Source organism: Bufo gargarizans, chromosome 6, assembly GCF_014858855.1.
Source record: "Bufo gargarizans isolate SCDJY-AF-19 chromosome 6, ASM1485885v1, whole genome shotgun sequence".
NCBI lineage: Eukaryota > Metazoa > Chordata > Amphibia > Anura > Bufonidae > Bufo > Bufo gargarizans.
The window spans coordinates 352501070-352518206 of record NC_058085.1 but is presented as its reverse complement, the minus strand read 5'-3'; the positions used below and the strand labels follow the sequence as shown (position 1 = coordinate 352518206).

The 17137-nt window shown below is 43.5% G+C and overlaps 1 protein-coding gene across 1 annotated transcript in view; it reads right to left on the bottom strand.

The window, feature by feature from the left end:
- Nucleotides 1-3769: 3769 nt before the first annotated feature.
- The window catches only part of LOC122942211 (ovostatin-like), a 168264-nt gene continuing 154896 nt past the window's right edge, over nucleotides 3770-17137 (bottom strand). The window contains exons 31-34 of the mRNA XM_044299711.1: nucleotides 11829-11931; nucleotides 10024-10065; nucleotides 5465-5599; nucleotides 3770-3955 (exon numbers count right to left, since the gene is read on the bottom strand). Coding sequence (XP_044155646.1) covers nucleotides 3924-3955; nucleotides 5465-5599; nucleotides 10024-10065; nucleotides 11829-11931 — 312 coding nt within the window. The 3' untranslated portion in view covers nucleotides 3770-3923. The remainder of the gene's footprint in view (nucleotides 3956-5464; nucleotides 5600-10023; nucleotides 10066-11828; nucleotides 11932-17137) is intronic.

Here is a 17137-nt window from a genome sequence, read left to right as displayed (position 1 = left end):
TATTGTCACCTAGTGTCATCAATCAATTAAAGTGTAAGTATGACCTGGTGATGTGAATATACTGTTTTCCAGTTCTATATGAACCATGGGCAGGTAGTAGGTAAGGCAATAAGGAAGCATAAGTGATATGCAGATATGTATCAGCTATTAATATTATCACATCATGTTTAATATCATGTTAATTAGTACTACCAACCATCTTATTAGTAACTAAGTCTTTGACGTGCACTACCTAGCACCTAGTTCTATTGGCGAATACCTCTGCCTGGCAAGTGTAGTATACGTTCATTGCACTTTAAGTCCAGACGCAGGTGCATTAGATCTAACTATGTTTCATTTGGAGACTAAGTCCGAGCTCAGCCGCAGTGTGATTGAACAGAAGCAGATGATGGAGGCTAAGCGTAGGCGCAGCCGTAGTTCGGCCCTGCGCTCGTCTCCAGTCTCTAAGTTCAGATGCAGGCGCACTGAATTCAAGCAGCGCTCGTAGAGGGTAAGTTCAGGCACCGATATTTTGTGCGCAGCTGATCGCTAGAACACTCCCTTTTGTGGATGACGATTGGGACCGTCACTGCTATTTCGTGAATTTTTATAGGTAACTCCATTCAGTTACGTTCATTCTTTTGTAGTATTGGCTCTCCCCTCTGCACACAAGGGGGTGGGAGGCTTTATAAATTTTGGTTCATCGTCCAGCATTCAAGTCTGCCCGATACCCCTGATGAAGCCAGATTAGCTGGCGAAACATGTTGGGGGGCAGTTGCTAGGTTTTAGACTCTGAACTCTACAGACAGTGCTAGTAGTGTTCCAGTTGCAATACAGTACTCAAGGTCATATGTACTCAATGAGGACAGGAATTGCCTCATAGAATCACTTCACAACAGGCTGTTTGAATACAGTGGAGTACTGAAAATACATCAGCTAGTAGAGCAAGTGGTTCCAAGGAAAGGCAGCATAGGGTAGTGCACCCCTGCCTGCACTCCTGTGGTTATAACATTGAAATATAGCACCTACAGTGTTTCAGATAGTTTTAATCTTTCAGTTTGCTCACTTTTGCCTATTAATGTCACGACCATGTTTATGGCCGTCACTCCTTGGGAGCCGCATACAGTTGCCCACGGTTTGGGTTGTAGTGTCAACCGCAGCTGGAGGCATAATGTGTGCAGTTCCCTTGGAGTTGTGTGCGCGTTTGTATGCACTTTCGTATGTCTGTGTGCACTCTGTGTTATGTGTGGTGTGCACTTACATCTTCCCCTCACTGTGGCTGTCCGTGGCAACATTTGGTTATTAGTGTACATGTGGTGGCAGTGTCCCAGCCTTCGGGCTGACTCCCAGTACACAGTTGCCACCCATGTCGTTGCCTGCGGCAACAGCCACAGTGTGTTGGTTGTTTGGACACTTCCCCTTTAAGTTGTGTTTTCCCTTCCCTGGTGCTGGAAGGGTTAACTCCCTTCCCAGTGTGTGTGTGTCACTGGGTGTGTCCGACTGTGGGGTGTGGCTTCTTGGCCTATAAAGCCTCACTGTTAGCACAGGTCTGAGGGTTGCTTCAGCCATGCTTAGCTGGAGCAGCCTCCTGTGTTTTCTACCTGCCAGTGAGAGCCACCCCTGTGGTCATAAAGATATTGTCACATTATGTTTATGTCATGTTGTGTGAGATGTCCATCTGGTGTTCTGTTGGGACCTTCCTTTGTTGGTTTGTGCAGCTAATGGTTCTGGATTCCTGTGTGCACAGGGATCCAGTCAGCAAGGCTGTGGCAGGTTGGTGGAACTACTTAGTTTGCCTGCCATTTCCGTTATTCTGTTTGTGTTCCCCTTTTCCCAGCAGATTGGCCATTGAGACTCCTGCTCCTCTGTGCCTAGGAGGAGTAGGTCGTCTTACCCTGACTCCTAGTCCAGGGACCGGACGGAGGGTGAGTTAGGGATCCGAGGTTCCGGAGCATGGGTCCTCTTACCTTAAAGGTCGGCCCATGCAGCTAGGAGTTAGGGTCAGGTTAGGGACGCGTTAGGAGGTGACCTGCTCCCTAATCCTGTCTTCCTGGCCGAGCAGCCTAACACCATCTGGCATCGCACGGCTGAGGGTTTTCCCCATCCTCAGCCGTGACAGTATGACCACAGAGGCTTCTCACGTGGTTTCCCTCGAAAGAGGGTACAGCATGCATCGCCATAGGTTGATGGGGTGCATGCGCGTTCTTCAGAGGGAGAGCGTTATGGGGGTTTCGCCGCTGATGGCGCGGTGAGTGGCGTTCCCCGCCATCCCTTCACCGTTGCCTCGTTTGACGTCCCCTAATTTTATCTTGCACTTGTGGTGTTTGTTTGGTGTGCGGTTTGCACATCTTCGAAAGATGGTGCAGCATGCAGTGCCATCCCCTTGTGGCCTGCATGCGCGTTCTCCGGAGGGAGAGCGTTCCGGGGGGATCACCATTAACGGCACGGTTGGTGGCTTATTCCCCGCCACCTTACCTTCCGTGTCCGTGTTGGTGATCCCTCGTCCCTCTCCATGTTCCCATCTCTGGTCGTTTGCTGGCAGCACTTCGTTAGTGGTCCGGCTGCGTGCTGGTTAGGAGTGTCTGCTGGCAGCGACTGGAGTGGGGACGTGAGTGAAGAGTCGCCTCGTCCATTCTCAGTGGTTCTCTTCCCGTGTCGCTGTGTCGGGCTGCAGGCCTCGTTAGACTGGCTGAGTGTGTGCTGGGAGAGGATGCAGTTGGCAGCGACTTCCTGGGAACCATGTCCTGAGAGTGGACGTTCCTTTCTCCTATCCCCTTGTCTGAGTCCCTCACAGGTTTTTTTTTTGGTGGGGGGGCTTTGAGGGGTGGGAGTGTCACGACCACGTTTATGGCCGTGACTCCTTGGGAGCCGCATACAGTTGCCCGCGGTTTGGGTTGTAGTGTCAACCGCAGCTGGAGGCATAATGCTGTTTGCCTCAGTGCGGTTGCCACAGACAACAGGTATGTGTGCGGTTCCCTGGGAGTTGTGTGCGCGTTTGTACAATATAATTGCACTATAATATGCTTTCTATGTTAGAAAGTATATTATAAGTATATCACACCCCTCTATAAGTCACACCTATCGATAGCACACCTATACCAGACCTTAAAAGGACTTTTGTGGCCATATTAGCTAGCATTTGGTGTCCCTAACAGTCTGCTCCACACAGCAACCTCCCCCTACACTGGCAAAAAAATAATGTAAAATGGCTGCCAGATCGGGTTTATTTATAGTGTAGGGGGTGTGTCCATGTGCTGAAACGTCTTAATTGGCTGTCCTGTACCACCTGATGGATGTGTCATGGGTCAAAGTTCTGCACAATGCAAAGAATATGGAGCCGGCGGACATCGGCATATGTTCGTCCGTTCGGCGAACCGCAAACAAGCAAAGTTCGCCACAAATCGACCGCCGGGCAATCCGCAAGGCCATCTTTACACCTATTTGGCTGAAAGGCTTCCACAAAATAGCATTGTGGGAAAGCCCACCAGCCTGGGCCCTCTCAGGTTCATGTGACTCTCCATTTTTATCCTCCTTGCCCTGTTTCCCTGTAAAAGTAAAATTGTGATCACATTTTTGCGTGATTCGTCCACACTTTGGATTAGTTTGCAAAATAATTTTTGTGAAATTCGTGACGAATCCCATTAGCTTAGAATCGATTTGCTCAATTACAGCTCCAACGTCAAATCCAAATAAGGTTGTCTTTCTTTGAACTACTGTTTTGAGCCAGTCACTACAGGTACTGTACTACTGTACATGATTATCATGTTCTTAATTAATTCTTAACACAAACTTTAGATGTTGGAAGCTTTTTATTAAGTGTTCCATTAAAGGAGACAGAAGATAAAATAGAAGACTTTATATAGTTGTCATGGTCTACTCTTCCCCAGCAGAGGACACTGGTGTAGTTTCTGGTCCCCGAGTAGGGTCACTGTATATTATAATTCTTAGTGTTCAGTGACTTCTATCTTCTTAAATCCTATGAGAAATAGAAGACATGAAATCAATATATGTTCAAATAAATTCATTTTTGCACCAAATTAGTTATATTTATGGAGCACGTAACTAGTTGTTAGAAGCTTCATCTTAAAACTTTATAAATTCAGTGCATTCTCTTTTTCTACCTTCATGAAATCAATATGTATATATAATATCAACTAATGTCTCATCATTTTTCGATGCTTATTATTTCTGGATTTAAATGAATAGGAGTATTCTGCAGTTATAAGCTCTGTCTACTACAGAAATGGATGGAGCCGCACAGTCCCAGGGCTACTGCATTTGCTGTAGAACAGTTACTTAACAGGGGTGCCGTGAGTTGGATCCTGATTTCTCAGATATTGATGGTCTATCCTGAAGATAGGCTATTAATATTAAACTATTGGAAAAACCCTTTAACCGTGGGCTGTTAATAGACATACGTCTTCTCAAAGGTAAGTTCATAAGTGTCATAACATTATTTCAAAAATGGCAAGGACCTAGCTACAGGAATGTAATGTCCTTATAAATGATAGTGTTTTTGATTACACTAGCAAATAAACACTAAAATAAGAGGAAATGCCATAACTGTACATAGATTAGGAAGTTCTCTAAAGGAGAAATCCAAATCTAAAAAGGGATTTTCCAAAGGGAGATAGTGTTACGAAAAAAAAAAAGGGGTGGGGTGTCCAGAAATGAGTAACGAATGTTGATTCTGTGTTGAAAATCCATGTTCAGGATAAAAAAAAGGGCACTTTCATTAGAAAATATCTGTTCCAACACAAGGTTAGTATGCTTTGTTTCTAAAGAGTAACTTCAACAGGCAGCCAATGGGAGTTGGAAAGTATAGCGCACAAATGGGATCTAATACGGTAGATAAAATTTTTAAGTATGAGCATGAGACTTCTAAAAGAGACATAGAAGGGGAAACTATGGATAGGAAAGGGCTGTCCAGTCACAGATGTGTAATAAAATGATTTCTGTCCAGATTAAAAGTAAATCAGATATATGCTGGAACTGGAGAATGAACTGTAACAGGACTTCTGCTGTAAGATCACCATCTGCCTCATCCTCTAAAACTCCCACCCTCTGAGCTTATGCTGGAGGTGATTTGTTCCATGTTTTGTGGAAGTGTGAAATATAGTTAGTTGTTTTGGGCACTAAGTATTTGAATCAAAATTGTAGGTTTATGTTATACCAGCATCCACTGAATTAGCTATCCTGAATATGAAAATGGAACAATTATGTATGGAAGCAAGAGGGATGGTATGTTGTATCCTGGATGCTGCACAGGAACTGATATTAACACATTGGAAAGTGGTGACCTGTTTCAGGCCACGATTGGCTGAGCCAACATTTTAAATAAATTTTCTATGTGTTGAGCAAGGGCATGGAGACGAGCATGGAGTAGCATCAGAAAGGCAGTGACTGGGGATTAATGAGGTGAATAATGGCTATTTTTTATTTTAAAGAAAAGTATAAGTATTATAAAGATATTAAGAAGTCAAACCTTTGAAGAAACACCATTTAGATGAGTAGATGCTGGAATTGAAGCAGCAGCCTTTCCCTTCACATTCCTCCTTTGTTATACCGGGGCGTCCACAATCACCTCTCTCATCGACCTTTACATCACAGTGAGCTACGACTGAATGTAGACAAGTCATTAGGGATCATCAATATAGCCATTACTATTAGGGAGCTCTTTAAAAATGTCCCTTTAGAAGCCAAATACGTATGGGAGGAGCAGGACTGGGAACTTAAAATGGCCCTGGAAAAAATAGTAAAAGTGGCCCTGTTTTGTAGTTGCGCTCAAATTGATGGAAGCCAGGGCCAAAAATACCTTTTTGTGGCACATTATACCACCTAACAGAGCCAAATACCACAGACCATCACTAAATACTTATGAGGTAATGTCGCACTCGAATGGGGTGGAGATCCAACAGAGGTGCTCCCACTAACAGACAACACCCAGTCTGATAATGTGGAAATAATATAAAAATAGAAGTGGGGCACTCTCTTAAGTAGTGGGATCTTTATTACAGGTAAATTACAATAAATTGACAATATATAATAGATATAAAAATTCAACAATATTTAAGACAGCAGAGGATAAAAAGGGGTAACAATCCAACAATAAAAATAAATTGAATTAAATTACAATCAGCATAAATAAAGATCCCAATTTATGATAAAAAAGATATTCGAATATTCGAATATTCAATAATAATCAAATGAATATTCGTGAAAATCTTATCATTCACTGGTATTCGCTTGGGGTGTTTGTTCACATACGAGATATTAAGGAGATAAATAATCGGATGGAAGATTGTTTTGGATTATGACCAGTCTCTTGTATACATCGATCGATGGCTAGTACAAAGTTCTCATACTGTGAATGATCGCGAACTGTCGAATAGTCAGCTTACGAAATTGTATCAAAGCACATGCGTATAATAATGACCAAAGTTCCAAGCATGTATGACTTTCGATCATTCGAGCAGGCAATATAGTAACTGCTAATAAGCACAGCGGCGTCCCGCTGTATTTAATTGAAAATAAATCGCTTATGTAGGATATATGTAATCTTACCCGGAGGTCTTTAAACTGGACGATGAGCCCTCGACTCGGCGTACTTAACTTTTAGAGTCCCGGTCTCAAGGGCTGTTGCTCCAGATTTGAATTTTCGCGCCAATCGAATTGTTTACTCCACGCGGTCTTAATATCTCCAATGTCGTGGTGCTTGATTTGGCAATTCCTTATTCTTATGGCGATGTCCAGGCCTCATCGGTGTTACAGTGTCCTTTCTTTCCTTAAAGGGGGGATTCACACCAGACGCGTTTCAGGGATTTTAAAGCATTGACCCCTTCCTCAGTGGTTAACATCCCCCTTCTGATGTTCCGCTTTTATAGTGGATGAAGAGTGTATAAAGGACTGGTCTGGAATACCAATTTTTTTTTTAGGGATTGGGATCCGCATATGTTTCTTTCAACTTAGAAATATATATGTTAAAAACATCATGATCACAATAAATTACATAAAAGAACTTGCATACAGTTGTTCACCAGCTCCCTTGGAATCAACTGCTATGAAAAACGCACTGGTATCGCATGCGGTTTTAATGCGTTTCCTGTGCGTTTTCTTAAAAAATTTGATGTTTCCAAGGGGTTTATCTAAAGGATTCATTTTCTAGCCTCTTACGATAAGTCTGGGACATAAAAACTTTAAAAACATTAAAAGCATTGTAAAAACATTAAATGGACAATATTCCTAACACTATAATTACATGAGGGAACCTTCGCACAATTGATCAACATCCCCTTTAGGGTCACATATTATAAAAAACGCACCGGTATCGCATGCGGTTTTAAATGCGTTTCCGGTGCGTTTTTTCTAAATATTGTGTCTTTTCAACAGATTCTTCAAGAGGATTCATTTTTAACTCCCTTACAATAATTTAAGGACATGGAGATATTCAAAATTGTTAAAAACACTAAGTGGATATTTCTTCTCAACTATTCCACATTAGTTGAGAAGAAATATCCACTTAGTGGATATTTATTGTGATCATGATGTTTTTAACATATATATTTCTAAGTTGAAAGAAACATATGCGGATCCCAATCCCTAAAATAAAAATTGGTATTCCAGACCAGTCCTTTATACACTCTTCATCCACTATAAAAGCGGAACATCAGAAGGGGGATGTTAACCACTGAGGAAAGGGTCAATGCTTTAAAATCCCCGAAACGCGTCTGGTGTGAATCCCCCCTTTAAGGAAAGAAAGGACACTGTAACACCGATGAGGCCTGGACATCGCCATAAGAATAAGGAATTGCCAAATCAAGCACCACGACATTGGAGATATTAAGACCGCGTGGAGCAAACAATTCGATTGGCGCGAAAATTCAAATCTGAAGCAACAGCCCTTGAGACCGGGACTCTAAAAGTTAAGTACGCCGAGTCGAGGGCTCATCGTCCAGTTTAAAGACCTCCGGGTAAGATTACATATATCCTACATAAGCGATTTCTTTTCAATTAAATACAGCGGGACGCCGCTGTGCTTATTAGCAGTTACTATATTGCCTGCTCGAATCATCGAAAGTCATACATGCTTGGAACTTTGGTCATTATTATACGCATGTGCTTTGATACAATTTCGTAAGCTGACTATTCGACAGTTCACGATCATTCACAGTATGAGAACTTTGTACTAGCCATCGATCGATGTATACAAGAGACTGGTCATAATCCAAAACAATCTTCCATCCGATTATTTATCTCTTTAATATCTCGTATGTGAACAAACACGCCAAGCGAATACCAGTGAATGATAAGATTTTCACGAATATTCATTCGATTATTATTGAATATTCGAATATTCAAATATCTTTTTTATCATAAATTGGGATCTATATTTATGCTGATTGTAATTTAATTCAATTTATATTTATTGTTGGATTGTTACCCCTTTTTATCCTCTGCTGTTTTAAATATTGTAGAATTTTAATATCTATTATATATTGTGAATTTATTGTAATTTACCTGTAATAAAGATCCCTCTACTTAAGAGAGTGCCCCACTTCTATTTTTATATCATCACTAAATACTGCCAGCCGCACAAAATACATCCCAAAAACATCCACTGGCCGGCCGCGAGGAGGGCCCAGGCAGCCCCCTGGGCATTGGCCCACTGGGAAACTTCCCTGTAAGGTCTATGGCCAATCCACCCCTGGGGAGAAGGGAGTCCCACTCAGTCTTTCCCATTCAGCAATAGCATGTGGCCACGTTTTATTAACAGACTGCCATATAGTGTTTATCATGCAAGAATACTCAGGAGCTGACTGTCCCTGTATCACTTTTATTTAAAAAAGTAAATTTACCTCTGGTCATTCTTCCACACATAGGCCCAAATTTACTAATCCTATAGATGGCGTAAGCTTAAAAAGTTTGTCCAGACCATTCCCCAGATTTATTACAATGGCCCAGGCTGGATGATAAATGTGGTGCAGGGATAGACACTTTTGTCAAGCTCTATACCAACTATTGGCTGGCTTATTTTGAGACAGCATTTTGTGTCAGTATTGTGGGACAATTTGGATGCAAAAAGGCAGACCTTAGACCATGTCCCTTCCATTTAGGCTCCACCACTTTCAGACAAGCCTACCAAGTGGCAGACACATTGGTAAATCTGGGCCAAGATGTTTTTTTTTATTGTGTTTTTTCTGCTCTGCTGGTGTGTTTTTTCCCCAAAATGCAGTATGGTCTAGATATCGCTGAATTTTCTGGCACTTTTCCCATAAGTTTATCTATAGGACTACAAAAATGCATTGAAAATGTATGTCTTGAACAGAAAAAAAAGCTACAAAAAATATATGACTTTTTTATATGCTACAAAAAAGTAGAAAAAAATGTGCAGAGAAGGCCTAAAAGTAGTGTTCATGTGTCTTCAAATAAAAGATAATTGTCATTAATACACAATTTAGTAGGGCTCATAAACATAAACATATTTTTAGTCCGCATCCAATCCTAAATTTTTGCCGGTCAGATGCGGACCCATTAACTTTAATGGGCCTGCAAAAGATACAGACTCCTTGTGCTGTCCACATCCGCATGTCTATTCTGTGGCGTCTGCAAAATGATAGAACATATCTAGGATAAGACTTTTCTATTAGGGGCCGACACGGCACACGGAATGTGTGAGGGCTATATAAATAACACCCCTGTCCACGTGAAAAACCTGCTCACTGGATGAAATCTTTAAGTGCAGACATATCTCTAGGTGGAACCCAGGGCAGGAGAAGCCAATCCAGAACAGAAGCCGCTCCCTCTGGCTGGAAATACTCTTAAGAGGTCCAGACACGAAGGGCCAATAATACTGAATAAAAACGGGAATAGGGAGCACTAATAAAAGTGGACTTTTATTAAAAATTAACTGCTAAAAATAAACAGGGTAACATGTTTCAAAGGGGGTCTCCCTGATGAAGACAGGTTTACAGTTTTACTGATAATATAGAATGCAGGCGAAAAAATGACTACTCAGATGGAACGAATCGTTGGCTCATTCCTTACCTCCACAGCAGGGGGCGTTGTACTCGGCCACAGCATGCTCCTCTGTAATAGAGAGATAATATACAGCAGGAATGTGAGACTCACTGATAATAACATATGATTTATCATAAATTGTGTTAACAGAAGTTTGTCAGCATAGACATAGGCAATGGCAGGAGACAGGAGGTAATACATACCTCTGTCCTCCCTTCTAATCACTGGAGTGCTGTAAAAATAATCTTTCAATGCATTGGGGGGCGAGCCTTCAGCAGCCTCAGGTTATAGGCTGATTCAGTCCTTCTCCTCTGCTCTAGCGGTCTCCTAGTTGGATGCTACAGCCGTTACTTATGGCAAGGAAAGGGAGGTGCTCATACAATGAGCCAGAAGCACCCCTCGATGCAAGAACAGTTCATTTTACAGTACTCCATTGATTATAATCAGTGACAGAGATACTTATTACCTCTTGTCTCCTGCCCCTACCTAGGTCTATCGGCAGTTTTTATTTCTGCCACTCCTCCAAAAAGCCCCAGTCTTTGGAGTGTATGGCTTATAGTAATCCTGTGGACAGATACAGCATTTCCAGCTCCACGGTGGATCTTTGGAGCTTCTTCTCTGTTGTCTGTTGTATCTCTGATTAATACCCTCCTTGCTCGATCTGGGAGTTTTCAGGGGTTCTCTTCTCTTGTTAGGTTTATAGTTGTGCCATATTCTTTCCATGTTTCTATAATGGATTCAATAGAGCCCTGGGTATGATCAGCATTTGACACTTTTTTTGTAACCAAATACGGATCTACACTTTTCCATAACGTTGTCTCTGTCCTGTTTGAAGAACTTCTTCAGAACCGATGTAGTTGTACTCACATCATGTGACATTTTTATTGCACATAGGAGGACCTTAGTAATAATGTTACTGCGGAAGTTAAAGCAGTTATCCAATATTTTGATACTGATGACCTATCCTCAGGATAGGCCACCAGTATCTGATCGGTGGGGGGGTCTAACACCTGGGAGCCCCATCGTAAAGCTGTTTAAGAAGACACTAGCGTCCCTGTGAGCACTGCTACCTTCTCACAGCTTACCCAGCATGAATGGGGCTGAGCGCGACACCAAGCACAACCGCTATACAATGTACGGCTCTGTGCTTGGTGAGAACGGAGAAGTCCGCAGTGCTCACAGGGGTGCTAGTGTCTTCTCAAACAGCTGTGTGCAGCGAGACATTTCAAGCCTTTATTTGTTATAATTTGGATGATTATGGCTTACAGCTTATGAAACCCCAAAGTCACAATTTTGAGGTACCCTTTGCTCAGGGGGTATGGATTAATTAGCTGACTAGAGTGTGACACTTTAAGCCTAGAATATTGAACCTTTTCACAAAATTCCAATTTTAGGCTGCATTAATGCAATTCCTTTTAATTTGCATTACTGAAATAAATGGACTTTTGCACGATATTCTAATATTTCGAGTTTTACCTGTACACTCAATGGGACAAGAAATAAACAGTAAACTAAACATATTGGATCAAGTGAAATTCATGTCCCCCTAGAATTTCACCTCACATAAATGAAGGACCTGTCCCCTCCTGCTAATATTTTTTGTGATACTTTACTAATGATTGTACAGAGTGCATTGCTTGTTTTAGATTTTAAAATAATCTTCACTTGATCCAACATATTTATCACAGCTGTATCAGGATATTATATTTTAGCTTTAGACAGCAAATTTCAGCTCGTGGCAAAGGGTTTCCCAAATACAGAATTTTACAGAATACATTACTAATATGTAAATACATGAATATTGTACTTTATCCCCTTATATTTTCTCATACCTGGAAAATAATAATCATGGACTACAACAGTGGCGGGCTGAAGATTCTCTACATTTGACTCTTGTTCCAGAGAAAGAACATAACTTTCAGTTGCATGGGTGAGCTGCGGGAGAACAGAATTGAAGGAAGTAAGGCATTTTTGGGAGAAAGATCCAGGGCTGGAAGGTCAGCAATTTTCATTAAGTTTTATTTGGATTCTAGATGATGTATTCCTCACAGATCCATATACTTAAGATGGTCAAACACCTTCAAATGGTGTCGGCAGAACGATCATTCAATGGACAGCTATGTCTCCCGACTCTGCCGGACATGTATGTGTATTCAATGGAGAGAGAGGAGAAAGCCGCTGCCAGACACCTCTTTTTTCGCAGAAGAACAAAAGGATTGGCCGAAAATATTCCTTTTGCCCAATTCTCCTCACCCCGACAGCTGCCTACACACAATACACTGTCAGCTAAACCTGCCGTTCCCGGTGGATTTCGGGTTCGGCTAACAATGCACTAATGTGCTAATGTGTATGGTGGCCTTTACAGTCCTTTGTGAGTTTTGCAGTGTCCTCCTGTGAGGTTACTCATGTACTGTATCGGATATACAGCCACCAGGTGGCAGCAGTGCTGAGACATCCAGTCTCTGCTGCTACTACTACTACATCCTCTTGCTCTTAACAATTTAAATACAGGAAGTGGAACACAGGTGAGTTTTTGCTGGGGGCAGAGGCTGCCCTTACGGCAGGGACTGCTGCCTGCATTTCGGGGGCTGTAACAGGCTTTGTCTGAGGGGCTTTGCTTGCTATGTTTGCATATACTGTATGGTACATGAAGCAGACACTGAACGTTTATGTTCCTGTCTATGTATTTGTAAGGGGTTGTTTTTAGCAGATCACAATATATTTTCTAACTATTTTGGAGAACTTGTAATTTAGGGAAATTCTGAGATACTGTTAGTAATAAAGTGTGAAACATCACACGTGTTCCATCCCCCAAAACATGAAGACCATGGGGTCTCCTTGTTGGGTTTGATATGCATTGTACAATGGGGGTGTCTGCTTTATTATGGATGTCTGCCAAATGTTTTCCATTGCGACCTCAGTTCCCTAATAGTTTGTCAATATATTGAAGACGACATTCTTCAATATATTGACAGTTGATGAAGGATATAATAAAATACTGCTCATTGGTGACAGAACATAGGAAGTTCTTTCCTATATCAATAGATCTACAGGCTATACAGCACCCACACCTATAGGTGCCCAATATTTTGGCGGGTAATCCAGCCTAATTGGCCTATGGTTGAAAAAAAACATATAAACCGGCCTATCTTTAATATTACAGCACCTTTGATATGTAATAAGTGGGTCCTGGCCCTCCAGATGGCCTAAATCAGGGTCCGTCCTCCAAATTCGCTAACATTTTTGGATGATGTCTTTAACTTGGGTGTGATTGCTATTGCATGAGTGGTAGTATGTGTAACGGACCGTTTCAGCAGACAAGGGGTTAAAATCCGTTTAGGCGATATGCCCCTTTCCGAGAGACAGGCACAGCTACTGCAGAACACCAACCTCCCGAACTGGATACAAAATAGCACTCCAAACTGGAACCTCACAACTAGCTGTCAGCAGACGAACAGGAAAAGGATCCAATCAGCTTACACTCCTGGCAATCAGTCTCTAACAGCATACAGGGAATCCCCCCAATAACGAGACAAGGCTCTGTCTTGAGGGTCAGCAGTGATCTGACTGTACTTCAAGTACAGCCTCTTTTATTGATAAAAACCAAACATAGTACTGCCCACAGGGTTTTGAAATCCAACCAATCAGTAATTAACAACACACACAATGTAAATACAGCAACCAATCGTTCCCGCCCCCTAGAGGACCAGAAGGGAGACTGCGACACAGGACAGATACAACATATCCCCACAATGCATCATGGTTTCCTCCTCTCTACCTGGGAGACGACCGAAGACAATCCAATTATCTCTCAGGACAAAGGGGAGATCACCAATACACATGTGGAGACAACAGGACAGATACACCATTTAAACACACAATGGGACAATAGAACCACACCCAGCATATTCCTCCCAAGCTGACAAGTTACACTTTTTATAAGTTGTTACAACTTTGTGAGGTTACATTGTCCATACATATAACTTACATCAATTTAAACAGTATAACTTGGGGGACAAACCTATCCAAAATTCCCTGGAATAAGTTCAGGGGTTTAAAAGTTACTATGGGCCATAATCCTGAGGCAAGAGGCTAGCAACCAGCCCCCTCCAAAACACCGTGGCGAGGTTGGTTTCGTCACACATCTCCCCCTTCCAGGGAAGACTAACCAGATACCTGACCTCAAGGTCAGTACCTGAGTTAGTCTGGCAGTCCAACCACAACCCCATACTGGACCTGTTGAATTTTGGGGCCTGGCTCTGTTCCGTATGTCCCCAGCTGTTGAGTGGGCATCTGCGACTCCTTGCTGCCTTGTGGTTCTCCAGCTTGGAGCTGTAGGTACTTGGTGGGCAGAGGCCGACTGCGCTCTGCCCAGATGCCAGCTCTTCCGCTGGGGTCGCTTGTGGGGAGTCCGGCTCTGAAGAAGAGGATAGGGGAGGGCAGAGGCCGACTGCGCTCTGCCAAGAGGCCAGCTCTTCCGCTGGGGTAGCCTGTGCGAAGTCCGGCTCTGGAGAAGAGGATAGGGGAGGGCAGAGGCCGACTGCGCTCTGCCCAGAGGCCAGCTCTTCCGCTGGGATGCGATCAGGAAATCCTATCCCCAGGACCTTGTTGCAGATCAGCTGTGGAGAGGAGGAATCGCTTACCTCCTCCTCCAGGCATTCCTGCAGGGTTGGTGGGGGATCTGAACCGGCCGTCCAGTATCCTGGTAGGCCTGGTGCAGAGACCGCGGTCCCATCTGCACCATCGAAGTTAGGGGTGCTGTCCCCCTGTGGTTGGGGATCTGGCCCGGCTACCCAGCATCCCTGTAGGGCCGGTGGAGAGACTTCGGTCCCATCTCTACCTGCCGTCGGGACGTCTTCTCAGAACCAGTCAATGAAGTTCCCTACTTTGGGAGTTGGTAGGGAAGCAGGGGGTATCGCCGGCAAGTCTTCCCAGTTGTAGGAGGGCAGATCTGGCTCTACTTGTCGAGTAGGTTGGGGATGAACAGAGCTGAGCAGGTGTTGGTAGGTCTGCTCCAGCTCCCACTCCCTTGTTACCAGGTGGATCATGTCTTTGCTCACCTCCCTTTCGTCAGCATAATCATGCATGCCCATCCGGTAGTCGTAGATGTCCCAAAACCTAGACTCCTCCGTGCTGCCAAGATCAATGTCCTCCTCCAAGGCATCCCATAGTAACCCAGGTCCATCATAATCCTCACCCTCGGGTCTGTCGTGCTCAGCCATCCAGGGGGAATGTTGAATGACATGCCACCTTAGGGCCTGGTAAGCGTCCTCTAGCCAAAGCTCCTTACATACCAGGTTCTGGAGCTCTGTTACCCAGTCATCCAGGGGCTGCTCTCCCAAGAGACCTATCCGCATCGCCACACGCTTTTGTAGCCGCTGCTCATAACTGGGGAGACTCTCACCTCGCCGCCGCTTGGCATCTTCCAGGGCATCATACCAGACTTCCTTTCTGTCTGCATCCCTCCAGTCCGGGTCCTCCTCCTCGTATAACACTGCTGGTTCCATCCTGGGGCTTTTAGGGTCGCTGTACTGGGACATGCGTTGCCCTTAAATTGTAGAATCCAAAGAAATGGTGTCTCCTGTAGCTGTCCTTCTGGCTGTAGGAACGATCCCACTGCTGCCACCAATGTAACGGACCGTTTCAGCAGACAAGGTGTTAAAATCCATTTAGGCGATATGCCCCTTTCCGAGAGACAGGCACAGCTACTGCAGAACACCAACCTCCCGAACTGGATACAAAATAGCACTCCAAACTGGAACCTCACAACTAGCTGTCAGCAGACGAACAGGAAAAGGATCCAATCAGCTTACACTCCTGGCAATCAGTCTCTAACAGCATACAGGGAATCCCCCCAATAACGAGACAAGGCTCTGTCTTGAGGGTCAGCAGTGATCTGACTGTACTTCAAGTACAGCCTCTTTTATTGATAAAAACCAAACATAGTACTGCCCACAGGGTTTTGAAATCCAACCAATCAGTAATTCACAACACACACAATGTAAATACAGCAACCAATCGTTCCCGCCCCCTAGAGGACCAGAAGGGAGACTGCGACACAGGACAGATACAACATATCCCCACAATGCATCATGGTTTCCTCCTCTCTACCTGGGAGACGACCGAAGACAATCCAATTATCTCTCAGGACAAAGGGGAGATCACCAATACACATGTGGAGACAACAGGACAGATACACCATTTAAACACACAATGGGACAATAGAACCACACCCAGCATATTCCTCCCAAGCTGACAAGTTACACTTTTTATAAGTTGTTACAACTTTGTGAGGTTACATTGTCCATACATATAACTTACATCAATTTAAACAGTATAACTTGGGGGAAAAACCTATCCAAAATTCCCTGGAATAGGTTCAGGGGTTTAAAAGTTACTATGGGCCATAATCCTGAGGCAAGAGGCTAGCAACCAGCCCCCTCCAAAACACCGTGGCGAGGTTGGTTTCGTCACAGTATGCTTGCTTGAGAACCCCCTTGAGGTGGCCCCTACTCTCAAATCGGTCACTCAAATAAAATTTGTTGCAAGATTTAAATCTAAAAAGGTGAAACATATGTTCCAGGATCTTAAATACTGGCCTTAGGAATGCCCCTCTTAAGAGCCTCTGGGACTTTCACTGAAACAGATTGTTGGTTGCAGTACTTTTTGCACATGTTCCAGAAAAGATTTTACTGTCAGTATTGTGGTAAATAGTAAGATCATGACATGTGGTGGTGTCGGCCTGTATTTCAGATGTAAAAAAACATGCCTAGTAAATAGATATTAAGGGCTACCATGAGATGTGAAAATTGTGCTGCATTGCCTTTGCAGAGAATCAACACTTTGTCAGTGTAACATAGTCACATTAAACTACAAGATTAATAGGCTTCCATGCTTTCCCCAAATACAATGTTCCTCTCCCACCAGCCCAGGTACAGGCTGGCATAGGTAGGCTGTCCGTCACCAAGTGCGTGAGATGGTGGATAACTCTCTGATGGAACGTGAAGATATTATCTGAAGATGAACTCTAGAAGGGTGGTTATAAAGCAATTGTGACCAAATATTTTCTTCTCCCCTTTGATGAAAGAAGTACTCTATTGCATGGCATCCCTGATTGTGAGGAATGGAACTGTAGAGGGCC